Consider the following 14,688-nt stretch of genomic DNA (forward strand, 5'->3'; position numbering starts at 1 on the left):
GCTCTCACACAGTGTTTTGCATCCATTATTTTTGAAGTGCTTTACCCAAAAGGTCACTTTCACTATTACCCCTATTTCGTAGCAGCTCTATAAGGTCTTTTGTCACCAGGTCACCCAACAGACCCCAGGTCCCCTCAAAGCTATATTGTGTGTGGGGAGCTGATTTTCTTTCTTACTGTTCATCCTATAAACATCATCTGAAGCAATGTTTCAAATCTCTTTGTTGTCCTCCTTGAAGAGAAATTGTCTTAGTCACCATCACAAACTAACAGGAACAGACAGGGTGGCTAACAAAGAGGCACTGCTGAATTACTGAGTACTGGCTGGCAAAAATCTTGCTCTTAAGAGGATGCTGATGAGGAAAGTGACTGTTAGACCTGCCGTGAGGAAGACATGCCTCTTCCAAACCACTAAGAACCTGTGCCTTAATGGGGAGCACCATTGTGCCTGCCACGATATCAAAATGCCGAATGTTAGAGATACTGAGGTACCTGTGTGGGCAAATGAAATCAGCCAGAGTTAAGAACCACATAGATTTTCTTAAAATATTTCTAAGCATCCTTTAGGTGTGTGTATAAAGTCTTAAAAATATCATTAGAAGGCTACAGGCTATAACTACTTAGATACTGAAATTTTGCCGGGACAGATAGTGCATACTGTGTGCATTTGAGTCAGAGTCATTCATGCATTCACATTTCAGTGCACAAATACGCGAACAGCTACACGCAAGATTCGATCCTCCATCACCCCAGAGACAAAGGCAAAACTTCCACTGGCTTTGCTGGCACAGTAGCAAGCCTAAAAAGGCTTAGTTTGGCCCTGTCTCCAAAAGCTGTAGCAGAATTCCCTCTGTGTTTGTATCAGGGAGGTACACAAGAAGATTCATGTTAGATACGGTCTGACCTTTTTCAACTTAGTGTCTTTTCATCAGAAAGATGCAAATTTATCAAAGCCCTACCTCTTCACTGGAAAGGTTGATTTTTGACAGTTTGCTGAAAGCCCTACCTGGTGCTTTCGCAAGTTTTCCAAGTTCTGTTTTGAAACTGCTCTTTATTTAGAAACATAAGCCAATTGCAATATTTTTAGAAAACTGAAAAGTTAAAAACTGCAATGAAACATTCAGAATATCTGAAACAAAATATTTCAGTGAACTTAAGGTGGACTTCTCTGGATAATCATTTTGACTTTCTGTCCAACATCAGGATTGGAAAATTTCTCACAGCCTCCATAATTTTCTCAGGATACAAAAACAGTATCTCACCACATTCTAGGTTTCTCCATCTCTTACCCTGTGGCCTTGACACCCACTTTTGCCCCTCATTTTACACAGAGAACTTTTATGTGAGTTGAACAAACCATATTGCTGCCTAGATGGTAAATGAGCCCACACCTCCCAAATACCACTCTAGTATTGAAACCACAGGACCATCTTTTCTCTGCTTTCTGTACGCTTCCTGCTCACTTGAAAGCTGAGGAAATGAGGTATGTTGAGGTGTGAACATTATTAGTGTATTCATTTGTATTGTGAAAGCACTAAGATGGCACAGATACAGACCATGACCAAATATGGACTGGCGTGCCAAGGTGCTGGGCTCAGAAAACAGCAAAAAAAAACCCCTAACAGCCCATTCCTCCAAGGCTTTTAGAACCAAAATGTTAAACAAGCAGTAATATATTCCTTGCACTGCCCTATCTGTCTGGATATACGTGCAGGTATTACCTGAAACTCTTAGTCAGGACAAAACATAACGTTGGTATTGGTTTGGGACTACGCCAACATGTGCCTTGATTTGCTTTCTTTGTTTTAAGCTCTCAATTTCACTAACAAATCAGACATGGGTCTTTGAAGGGTGGTTGGTTGTTGTTTTGGGTTTTTTTCTGCAATGCTCCCATTTTCTTCAGAAAGAACTGAGCAAAGACAAAAACAGAACCGTACCTGGCTTCGAGCCAGCTAAAGACAGTGGTAAAATGCGTACCCGCTGACTAACGCAGCTGAGACCACAGGGATGACACCCAAATTCCTTGGGCCAGGGACAACTCCTCCTCTTAAGTGGCCTGAAAAATTCCAGCCAAGCTGATACCTCCTTTTTTGAGTCCTCCTAAGAGTTTTAATAGCAAGCTAGCGTAGGTTCACACTTTTTGCCTCTCTGTAGGGTGGCTGTCTGGTTAGCATAGTCAGAATTAGGAGGGGGGCTATTTTATTAGCCGGCAAAGCTGATTGATTTATTAAAGCAGAAATCTCTTGCTAGCTACAACACAGGTTATTCTCCAAATGCAAACTCTATTTCATTTCACACACACAAAATAGCCAAAGTGCCTGTGTTATGAATAGGCCCCTTTGTTACCCTGCGAATCGACAAGACAGACTGTTTAGTTCATGTCTGTACATTAGTAAAGGAGGACGGGGTCTGTGAGACAGATGTGGCCTTTAATTGCATGGAAATATTAGAAGATCGTTAAGCCATTTTTGACAGGGTTTTCCTCTGACTGAGGGAGTAGAGCGTTGTTTCAGGGAAAGCGCAAGGAGCAGCCCTGTCTTGCCAGCCCCACAAATAGGACCTTGTCCTACTCCCTCACCCCAATGCTAAACAAAACCAGAGGAGATTTAGTCAGAAGCCCCACTTTCCTGCCAGAGCTGCAGAGCTACATCTCAGAAAGAACTCTCTTTAAATTGCATCTGATAAAAGGCTTTTCAACACAGCTCAGGGGACTTGCCCTGTTAGAGATAAGACCAGCCCTATCAGCTCTGCTAAGAACATGGAGATGTGCCGAGAGGCCTGCTTCTTATTTATGCTAGCATGATTTGAGTGTAAGAAACTCGTCAGCAAAAGGCAAACATACTGCAGTCATCTCAGAAAACATCACAAAAGTGTTGCATGTAAAGGCAGTCCTCTTCTCTATAGGAAAGCGAGCTGTTTTGGGGGGCCTGGGTTTTAGTCTTAGTTTAGCTACACTCTACAAAATGACTTTAAGCAGAGTGTTTAGTTGCTTTACCTTGGTTCCCGTGCTGTAAAATTAATGTCTGTCTGCATGGCACCCCTGAAATACTGGCTTTGTCTATTAGACACATTGCTATAAAAGTAGGAGCCTGACAGCTTCACAGTTATAAAGTCAGAGCTAATGATTTTCATTAACAAAAAAAACCCAAAAAACAAAAGAAAACAAACCAAAACAAAAATATTACGTTAACTGCTACAGGTGGGGATTTGCTGAGGGATAGTTTGGATCATGTAGAGGTCTGAGCAAAGGTCCTAGAGATGACAGAGACCTGACAGAATCAGCCCCAAACTGGCCCTTGGGTATATATGTTTTTAGCATCACCTCCAGCAGAGGAGAACGCCGGGATGCAGAACTAAGCCACCTACCTAAAGCCATAGCACTGAATTGGTCTCAGTGCTGGGATTTGACTGCTGGCAGCCTTGGCTCCCAGCCCCCTCCCTCCCAAACACACTGCGAGCCTGTGCTCCACGTCTTGCCTGCTTTCCCTGCAGCAAAAACATTCAAAACTCCCTGCCGTGAACTCATTCACGGCCTCTGCCTCCCCGGTCTGCTTCACCAGGGCCAAGGGGAGCTGGGAAGAAGAAGCCATTAGATCTCACAGGTGTGGAAAACTATCCCTGGGCGCAGACTTCTGAAGGTGGCAGTAGCAAGAGACCTCATTTATCTAAGCAAGGCTCAAAGCCCCGCTCAGTACCACACTGATAAAGCCAACAGACTTTCTGTTAATGGTTACTGATAAGAGATTTTGGTAATTTTTTTGCTCGGCCTCAGAAAGGGATTAGTTTTGCTTTTGTCTGGCAGTTCAAGCCCTAGGATAACAGTCGTCACTTCTATGACCTTCTTCTTCCAAGGACATTGGAGCACTCTACAAAATCTGAGCTCTTTTGGGGGCAGGCATCATACAGACAGGGAAACTGAGACATAGGGACATTAACACAACTGTACGAGCATCATGGTTTTTATTTTTACTCTCACATCTTCTGCTGTTGAGTTAGCCAGGAGGCAACATTCACTGGCTGATCCTAGTGGGTGGGACACCAGAGATGGAGTAGATGTATATAGTTAGTCTGTATGTTTGTCTTCAGCAATAGCTTCCCTATAGCATTTCTTCTGCTCTTGAGTTAGCCAGGAGGCAGCATTCACTGGCTGATCAGAGATGGAGTAGATGTATATAGTTAGTCTGTATGTTTGTCTTCAGCAATAGCTTCCCTATAGCATTAGGTATCAGAAGTTATTTTACTATTGCAGTTTCCTGAAACCTGAGCGTTGGTATGGTAGTCTTTTCTCTCTGATGTTTGATACCATGAGGAAGAATAGCACCTTGTCAACTCCTTTCTCTATTGTAATGTGACCTTTGGGTTCCAGCCCAGGTGCCAGTATGGGATTTGGACTTCTTGTCCAAGAGGTAAGAGTGATGGCTATCCCTGAATCCTTCCAGGACCTTTCAGTTGCACCGAAATTAAAACATCAATGTTTCTTTGTAAAGAAATCAAAAGCCCCTGGGAACTTCCAGTGGTGTAAACTGGGTTTTCCTGTTCAAATATCTCGATTGAGATTGACAAAGAAAATATCTCCGTGTAATCCTGCTGAGCTGTTTTCCTTGGAATGCCACGAGCAGGCTTGTTCACAAAATCTCTGCTTTTCCTATAGGCGTATGCAGAAACAATCTCGTCACTGGAGCCACAGGGGCTGGGCTCAGTGCACAAGAAAAACACAGATCCATGCCATCCCAGCAGGGTGGCAGCCGTCAGTTCCGCTGCCAAGTGGAGGAGACCAGTTGGGAACAGGATAAGGAGCCAGCAGAGGCTGGGTGTTCTGCAGAAGGCATCAATGCACAGCTTTATTAAGCACTCGGCTGGGCAGCGATGGCACCTGTGTTTGCAGTCGGGATCAGTGGGCAAAGAAAATGAAAAACCTGGTCCGAGTATTGTTGGTAACTGCTCCTCTTTAGGCTGGTCCCTCTCATGAGGTTTAAACTTAGTATTATAGAGGGAATCAAGGGACTGTGGCTGCCAACTTCTGCTAAATGTGAGTGCGATTTGTGTAACTTCAGGTTCTTTAGAAAATCTTAACCTCGGGACTTGTCTATCCCAGTAAATGCCATTTTTCCTGGTTAAGAGGCGGATAACAGTTTCATAGTGCTCTACTGAGTGTAAGCATATGCTTCTTGGGGAAGAAGCAGGTTCCTATGAGTCCTGAACTACCTCCCCCATTTCCTTTTATCTCCATACTTCGTGTGGTGCACACTTGACAACAAGCCTAAGTAACCAGCTCTGGGCTGAAACACTGAATTTATGCTCTGAATATCATAAGCACTGAGACCCTGAACACAGATTTAATCCAAACGTAGCTCAGGGACCGGGGCCAAACCCAGAACGCAAATAGACTCGAGCCCTAACGCTTGAAATCTCAAGCCACATCTGGTTTAGGATTCAGCTGCAGGACTGCGTCGGACTTGCGTTTGCCCCCTCTGATATAGTGTCCAGACCTTGCAATGTGCAGTGTAGATGTCAGTGATGGATTATGCCTTTTATTTCCTTTTGGCTGAACCTTTCCCTTGCTAAGCGTTCCCTAGGTAAGAGGCGTTGAGCATTGCTCAGGACTCCTACCCCTGTTTCAGGGGAGAAGCACATACTGCGCTCTCTCCTGGAGACTCTGCTTTGATTCTTTCATGCTGTTGTTTTTCCTTAGTCTGGAATAAGTCATCTTGGGCTGAAAGTGCATGTTTTGTTCTCTGCGGATGGAAACATAACAGCACCCGGTGAATGTTTCCTGATGGGCTTCCTGCGATTGTGAAGGGAATGGTGTCAGAGAACAAAACAGGATACGATTGCGGTGTTTGTGAATGTAACTGGGACAATGGTATCAAAGTGAAATAAAAAATAATGAATGGGCATTGGTGTAGCGGTGAGTCAGAGCTCAGAGGAACCTGAAATATTTGTGTCTCTCTAAAGTGCCACCTCCCAGATCTTGAATTCCTGGGAGAACACTCTTTTTACAGTTTCCAGGTTTTTGGCAGTAGGAACCTAAACTGAAAAGATAAGATTTTGTGGTTTGCACCTATTCCTTCATGCTTTTAAGACTCTGCTTTATGTCCTTTTCCAAGGCAGCATGTTAAAGAGGAGACAAACAGATGCGACATACCCTCTCTCATGACAAAACCCCGCAGCACTTTTGGGTTTCTCATTCTATTGTTTTCCTTTCTAGGATGAATCGTTTATATTGAAAAGATTTGATTGCTCTTTGCATGTGGAAAACAAAACCAGCAGGATCGTTATATAGTCTGTTTCTGGTATGAGTGAAAATACCACCAAAAAGCTCTCCTTTGAGAGAAACGGTGGCACTATTGCAATAGATAAATGCGGTTTAAAGTGAGCTCAAGTTTTCTGAGACAAAGTGCTTGGTCAGTCTGCAAAGTCCTAGTGAAATATTTGCCACTGAAAAGCAGCCTCTGGCACTACATCAAGGAGAGAAGTCGGGCGGTGGGTGCTTCAGGACAAAGCTGAGGTCAGCACAGAATTTCTGCGTAGCAGTAGACTGCGTTTATTCCTCAGGATAGTTTGGGTTTGTCAGGAAGCCAGACTCTGAAACCATCTTGCAGTTTCCCTCCATGTGTCTTCAGCAGAAAAGACCATAAAAACGCTACAATAATATTTACTGAAGTGTGTATGTTCACAGTTATATCCATGTGTCTCTGTTTACAAACGCATCTGCTCAGTGCAAGTCAATAATTTTACAAGGGTGAGGAAGAAAAATTAAAAGGAAGGAGGAAGGTGAAGCAGACCTAGATGGATTTGACTGCCCAGCTCTGGGAAGCAATCATCGATGTGGTGTCAAGTTATTCTTAATAAGCATGGACAACTTTGGAGGAGAAAATCTGTGGGCAGAGATCAGTGGTGATATAGGCACAGTAAACTGGCTGAGGAGAGTGTTAATACATGGGAAAGGCTGATTGATATTCTGTGAACACGACATGGCTTGGAAGAGATCTTAACAGATCATATAGTCCTCCCATCGCAGCAGAGTTATGCTGTAATTCATGGAGGCGAATCCTTTTGTAGAGAAATTAGCTGCCAAAAAAATGAAACCTGTCTCAAGCCATGCCAATGGCAAAGCTTCCAGAGATTTTAACGGGCTTAATGTTGTACCCGCAAGGTTCAGTACTCATCCGAAGTCATCTCACATGTCTTGATGGGCAGAACTGGGCAGGAATTCTCCCAAACCTGGGAACAGAAACCAGAAGCTGTGATTTATCCCTCATCTGCTAATGGGCAGACACCTCATCTGCTACTCCCAGCCATCTGTCAGTGCCAGGAGGGTGTGAAGCACCGGAGAAGCCAGGAGTGCTCAGGGAAATCCCTATCTGCAGGGCCAGGGATGCAGGTAAGCCAGCTGGAGACTGGCGGGGATGTTGCATGCTCCAAAGCACGGCCGCCCTTCTCTTTCAAGGAAGAGCTGCAGCACACCTCCAGGATTTAAGAACTTCAATGATGGAGATGTGATCCTCTATCAGACACATCCAGTCTCTCTAACCTCAGATGTCACCATATTACTTTTAAGAGGTCAAGAGGCCACAGCAGTAATTTGGGCAGGTTCTTTTTCTTTTTTGCTTCACTTCCTTTCCCGGTCCTGTGTTGAGATCGCACAGAGGCATCTCCGGGAGATTTCCCATGGGGCTGGGGCTGGTGGTCCTAAGCCTCCTTATCATCAGCCCTAATGCAACAACTTGCTGGGGAGGAGAACTGTGACTTGGTTATTCCTATTGACCCTAGTAGAAACAAACCAAAATAGGCTCTGAACCAATTTATGTGAAGTCTAGACTGAGAAAAAAAGTTGTTGGTCCAGATCCTATAAGTGTGTGCATGAAGTCAAGTGCCCTTCTGAAAAGCGAAGTACAGAAGCAGAATTTTGTTTTTTCCCTTTTGAGTCAAGTTTTGGGGATCTTAAAATCAAAATAACAAAGCATTCATTTTAGCAGCCTTCTTTTACCCACTTGACATGAAATTTCATGGAAATGGTGAACGTAAAATAAAATAAAAAAGATATACTTCCTTACAAGAAATTTTGCAAAACCATTTTGCCCCATTTTTTAGCTGGCTAATTTCAGTGTGTTTTTGCTATTTATGCCTACCTTATTCCTGCTTTGTTTCCCCTTAGTTACTAAGTTGTGGTTTCCCATTAATTTGAATTATGAAGAAATGATGCCGTATTCTCAGACTGCCAAGTTACGCTTCGATGTAGTAGCCTGGGTGGAAAGTGAAAGAAAGGCAGCCTGAGCTGCAGAGGAAAGCTTGCGTTGCTGTTTGTCCAGGTAGTTGATCTGCTTTCTAGTTTTGAGCAGGGCAAGAGCAAAATTATTGCAGTGTGGGATGTCATCAAAATAATTAAATGAAAGCCCTCCTTTACACACAAAGAAAGCCTCAAATCTGCCGAAAATTTGACACAGTCTTAAAGGTATGCTGCCTTCTTCTTAATCCTTAGTCCTGCTGCAGCAAGGAAAGCAAGGCTTCATCTCCTCCTGTCCCTCCTCCTCAGGGCAGGGACAGCTCTGCGGCATGGATTACGAGCATTTGGGTTGCCACAACCCAAATGCCATCAGCTGAGCTGGAAAAAACTGTGAACAAACCAGTTTGTCAGTCACAGTGCAATGCTACAAGTAGAAGAGGTAGAGAGCAATGCACTTTGGCAGTGACGGCTCTCAGCCTGCTGTTTTCACTACAGCATAATGATGGATCTCTGGTGCTAGCTGCAGCCCGCAAATCCTCCGCTGTAGAAGCAGGCCTTAAATTGATCGTGAAGGGCACAAGATTGGATTGTGGTTGTTAGCAATAAAATGCCTATGTTTATAATTTTCCAGGGAAGTTATGTGGAGTCCCTGCATCAATCACATCCTGCGAGGAAGGTGGAGTAGCGTGAGCAAACTTCAAGAAAAGTATGCCAAAAAAACTGCAGAGGTCTTTCCTTTTGTTTTGGTTAGGTGTATTGTAAGGACTGGAGATATTAGAGTGGGGGATTGCAGTCCAGGCCTTGCTTTGAATAATCTAAAAGATTCCTGTTTGTGTTCCAGTAACAGCACTGGATGAGGCTCTGTGCCCCACAGAGCTTACAGTGTCTGCAGATCAGGGCAACAAAGGACTGAAGGGAGAAAAAGGGCATGGACAGGGGAACGCTTCGCTAAAGGTTATGCCAAAGATCAAGGGCGGGGATGAGAATAATACTCTGCCTTCCTGCCTCCTAATTCAGTGCCCAATCCATCCGAATTTGCTGTCCCAAGATCAACACAGACTCTGCTCCTTTTTAAATTTGATGTTTAACTCATTTTCTTGTAAGTCTGATGTTATCTCTTTTCTGCTTGTATGAGATGTTGGCAGCAGAAGTGCTGACTTGTAAAACTGCAGTGCCAAGGTCATTTCTATTCAAGGAACAGATCCTCTGTGCTAACCTCAAGCCATGTGTAAGGCTAGTTGCTGCTGGCACCTCATATTTTGGTGCTTTGCATGGTACGTCTGGGCTCTTCAGGCAGCGGGTCTGTGTTGGTAACATTCTCTTTACAAAAGTATTTCAGGAGTGATTTTCTCACAGGACTAAAAGTGGCGACAGTATATTATTGGAAGAAAAAAAAAGAAAAGGAAAAAGTCACCCCTCTAGAGGTGGAAGTAATCTTTCCATGCATGGCATGATGGTTCAAGTACTCAGCATTCTCTTCTAAGTCAGAGTTTGTGGAGGAGGATGAACCTTTGATCTTTAGCAATGCCTTTTAAATGTGGTTATGACCAGAAAAGTGAATGTAAAGAGCTCAAAGTCAATAATCAGTGAAAACGCATTGCATGCACCTGGAAAGAGCCATTATTGAAGACATTGGGTTATACCTGGGATGAAAGCGCTGACTACTGTCACCTCGCCAGCTCTTGTTTTCATGACCTTTCTCCCAGAGCTGAACCCAGGGAACTTGGAACTTCTAGTGAGCTTTCTTTATCAGTGAACTTTGGATAAGGTTAAAAACCTGAACTTTTAGGGGCCTTGTCCAAGGCAAACCTCTAGAGGTTAGCGAGGACATTAGGATGTCCTGGGGCTAGCTCCATTAGTAGTGCAGTCATCAATGCAACCAAGATTGTGGACGGAAGAACAGCGCAGTAAATGATAATGTTTCACATCGTATGGCTGCATTGCACAGTTGCCCCTGATTTTTTACCTAGGGGTTGTTTCTCAGACCCGTTCCATTCATATATTGACTCAAATGGCCTCCTTAGTTCATTAACTAAGTGAAAACTTTTTCTAAAGCTTGCATGTCATCTCCATTTCGCAGTACGGAATCAGGACAACTTGCTTGGAGCGTTGGTGGACGGTCAGCCCTCCCCACTGTGCTACCTGTCCGACCAGAAGAACAGACTGGCTTTCCTGCAGCACACAGGGACAAAATCGAAGCGTACCTCACCTTACCGTAGCACTTAGACCTGGCACCTGGGTCTAGATGGCTCGTCTAAAAAAAGGAAAAACTGCAAATTTGACCTCTGACAACTATAGACTGTTATTAATAATAGCCGTATCACATATCCATGTCTAAGGGATCCAGAAGTGTGTGCCAGCTCTATGCAAAGCTGTTTCAGCACTCATAGCAATGGGAGCCTTTCATTTGTGGCAGTTCAGCGGTGGGCTGCCCTGCGAAGGCTGGGGCTGTGCCTCACAGGGAGCTGAACCTGCCTGTCGCTGTGCTGCAAGCTGCCACAGACAGGACTTGCCGCATTTATGCCAGGAATGTGATTAAAAACTGGAAAAACTGAAGCTAGCCTATTCCCAGAGGCAATATAATGTAACATATATGCCAGAATAATACACACAAGACCCCTGTCTCAGACTCAGTCTGGCCAGCTCAAGGACACAGCCCGGGAGGCAACAGCATGGGGGAAGCCTGGCGGGCTGTGGCTTGTCTGGTTAGGTTATGTTAGCACCTTTAACGCCTTGATGTGTTTTCCCAGTTGCTCGTCACCAAAAGCTAAGTACCTCTCAGTTCCAGGGGACAGAAATTTGCCCTCTGGTATTCAATTTGACTGTTGATCTCTTCCTCAGCCAGAACTGAAGCCAAACGCTTCCTTGAACAGACTAGTCCTTCAAAACTGAATCTAGCCAAGCAGAGCCTCTGATAGTGAGTACAAGGAAGGTTGTACACTTTCCCCATCTGGGTCTGTAGCCTGAAGCTCTGGGAGGGCCAGCAGAGCCTTGTCCTCTTCCAAGGGAGTTAAACTGAGTCCCAGGTAGCCCTCACTGCTGGGATGTTACCTGAGTGGTCCCCGTACTCTGACCCTGCCAGCTAACGGCTACCTGTTGCTTGCCACCCCTTTGTTTTTCTCTTAATCTGTAGATGCACACCCCATGGAGCAGCTGATTGCAAGCAGAGGTTGGCGGCGTGTCATCCAACTTCCCTCGCATGCAATCAGCAATACATGTTTGCTGTTTGCATGCACGACCCGGATCGTGAGCAGGTGTTACAAGCCGCTATCTCTGCCTGATCTGCTCTGTGTGTCTTCAGTTCCTCCAGAGCCTTGAGTCTGTAGCTTTTGTGGCTGTCACTAACTCAGGGTTTTAGCTCAAACGATTCCTGGTTCAGTAACTGCTTGGGCCTACCATGACAGCAGCCATCGCATTTGAATTTCTTTTCCTGTGTGCGAGAGAGTTTTAAAGATGGTAGAGCTTGCAGTCTGTATGCATTCAAGCAGCAAAGTGCAGAGCTTCTTGGTTCAACTGCTGCCTGCTTGTGAGATTACCATTATCCCCATTAACACCAGTAGCTGCTGTAGGCAGGGCCTAGCAGGCTCTTTATCTTTCAAGGAAGATCCTTATCTGAGGAGGCAGGCTTCTCCATCAGATATTCTGTATATCAGAGAAAAGTGTGTGCTTGCCTGTGTGTGTAAAGATAGTTGCACTTGGATGCAGCCCTAATCATTGATCCTAGTCCAGGGCTGTTTGTTGGGCTGGCTTGTTTTGGGTTTTGGGTTTTTTTTGGGGGGGAGGTAGCCAGAAATATCCCTCCTTTCCAATTTTTTTTCCAGCAGAACCTTTCTTCAGAAGAAAACTGGCTTTAGGCAGAAAAAGCATTTTCCCAGATATTGTTTCCCTAAAACCCCCCAACTTCATGTATGTTTTTAGACTGGAAATCTCAAAAAAAAAAAGTTTTAAAAATTTTATGTCATGAATTTGCAGTGGTACTCATGGTTTCCTTGCCTCTGAACAGTAAGATGCATAGCTGAGACTGGGTCTAGAAAGCCGTAAGTCAGTCCAGCACCCCAGGTATTTGGGGTTCACCTACCATCTCATGCCATAATGTAGGGAACCCCACGTTTTTTTGTGCTGAGAGGAAGCAGAGACTTACGGAAGATGTGTCATTTAGGAACCCCCGGCTGACATCCTGACTTCAGTAAATCAGAGAAGCAGCAAGTCACTATATCCTCATCTCTGATGGAAAGGCTCGCTCTCTTTTAAGGGCTGTCACCAGAAGATCTCGTGTTCTCGTACCTTTCTACACAGGCAAAGTTTAGAGCCTGGAGACAGTCTCTTTGAGGAGTTTCTGACACAAGGCTGTGATCATACAGGATTGCACCACAAGGAAATTCTTCCAAGGGACACCTTCCACTCCCTAGTTTACCCTAATTAAAGCAGAAAAAGAGAGGGGGTATTTTTGAAAGGTTTTGTGTCCACCAAGAAAAAGCTGCTGGAAAGGACGAACAGAGTCTGAGCTCCTTGCAACATGCAGCGTTAGGCAGCGTGGGGTGAAAGCTCTCATTTTTTGTTGTTTAAAGGCTGTAGCCATCTCTGGTGATCAGCGTGAGAGGTTGCTCACAAAATATTTACAGCAACTACCATAACTTCAGCCGGACTTATGCAGATGTTTGAGGGTTCCTCTGAATTCAAGTTTAGTCAGGCCCACTTCAATTCTAGGTCACTCAGGCTTATTTGGTTTTGTTATGTGATCCGAGATCGGAGATAGAAAAGTTCTGCTATTTGTAAATGCAGAGCACTGACCTGATTCTAAGTGGGTTAATTTCAAGCTGAGAGGGATTCTCATGTTTACCCGGTAGACTCTAACTATTGACATTTTTTGTGATGATATCATGAGCCTGGTAATATCTGATTTGCACTTAGATTCTTGTGTAATCGGAGGATTCCAGCAGCTGCACTTTTCTAAGTTTTCAGAATTTCTGTTTCCCTCCCTGGTTATGGAAGAATTTGCAAAACTGACCTCAGAAACGACTGCTGGGGGGAGGCAAGGAAAGAGCAATACTTTATTATTTTTAAAAGCTCATGATTTAGACTGTGTCTTGTGAATTTTGAGCACTGAGCATTTAGCAACACACCAGCTTTCAAAGCAAAGACAGCGTCTGTATGTTCACGGGTAACCCACTGCTGCATACACATCAATGTTACGGGTCTTTTGAATGCTCGGCCCACAGAGTAGGTGAGTCTGTTGCTGCCTTTGTTTCGGAGGTCTGCTCCATTAAGTCACATTAAAGTAATGTGTGCTTTTAGTTTGGGAGGTTCCTCATTCAGTTTCTGGCTTGCCAGCCATAATGGCAGCTGTGTTATGTGTGGTTAACTTAGCTCCATAAAGAACATGCAGACCTTGTCAGATGCACTTGGAATAAAGCAGGACTGTGCCAAAGCCTTTATGAGACTGGCATGCTTCATTTAGAAAACCCAAGCGCATCAACGCGAGGAAATTGATAGTCGAAACTTTTTGTCAACATTTGGAGTTTCAGCAGAAAAAAAAAAAAACAGGATAACAATTTCCTGTTTTTAAGCATTTCTAGAAATGCAGAGTTTGGTAACTCACCAGTCCTACACTTCCCACAAAATAAACAAAAAGTGTAAAGTAATGCATTTTTTATCCCACCACTAACACCCATAACTCTGACCTGTACTGACTGCTTCTCCTTCACTAGTAACCTCAAAATATAAACACCACACAAAACCCTTTGAAAGAAGATGTATAGACCTTCAAATGACACTCCAGAAATGTTACATACTACATATCTCTTTGGTTGGTTTTGGACCAGCAAGTGCAGGCAGGTGGGCAGGTAACTATACGAAATTGCAGATGAAGCTGCTTACAGCAAGCAATGAGAACGATACAGCACCCAGCAGCCACCTTTACTGTTTGCAGAAGTCAAGTTAACCTTAACTCTTGCCCCACCCAGAGCAACACAGCAGCTAGCAAAGCAACCCACCGGTTTTGCATATGGCTTAATGGACCCCAAAGAATCTGATTCAATCTGCAATCCTGGCAGATGGCAATTTCAGACAGCGCTGGGCAGCTGTGGGGCCCTTGCAGGTGCTCACCAGCTCAAAGAGAGAATAAGAGTGGAGTTACTAGTTTAGTCATGATTCTGAACGCTTGTTGTGTTTTTTTTTTTTCTCCTCAGGAGGCTCTGTCGGTGGTGAGCGACGACCAGTCCCTCTTTGACTCCACGTACGGCGCTGCCACTCACCTCCCCAAGGCAGATATGACAGCCTCAGGGAACCCTGACTATGGCCAGCCGCACAAAATCAACCCTTTGCCTCCTCAGCAGGAGTGGATTAATCAGCCCGTCCGGGTCAATGTAAAAAGGGAATATGACCACATGAATGGATCAAGGTAAGGAAAGACCCTTTCCACATCTACTGAATCTTAAATAAAAGCAAAGTGGGTATCGTCCA

The 14,688-nt window shown here is 44.5% G+C and overlaps 1 protein-coding gene across 2 annotated transcripts in view; it reads left to right on the forward strand.

The window, feature by feature from the left end:
* Positions 1-14,418: 14,418 nt before the first annotated feature.
* Positions 14,419-14,688, forward strand: part of FLI1 (Fli-1 proto-oncogene, ETS transcription factor) — a 40,187-nt gene continuing 39,917 nt past the window's right edge. Inside the window, exon 1 of one of the 2 annotated variants that reach the window (XM_009710150.1) lies at positions 14,419-14,626. In XM_009710150.1, the coding sequence (XP_009708452.1) occupies positions 14,496-14,626 (131 nt within the window). In that variant the 5' untranslated portion in view covers positions 14,419-14,495. The remainder of the gene's footprint in view (positions 14,627-14,688) is intronic. The other variant, XM_009710151.1, reaches the window with a different exon arrangement.

The sequence above is a fragment of the Cariama cristata genome, unplaced genomic scaffold (assembly GCF_000690535.1).
Source record: "Cariama cristata isolate BGI_N322 unplaced genomic scaffold, ASM69053v1 scaffold1861, whole genome shotgun sequence".
Classification (NCBI taxonomy): domain Eukaryota; kingdom Metazoa; phylum Chordata; class Aves; order Cariamiformes; family Cariamidae; genus Cariama; species Cariama cristata.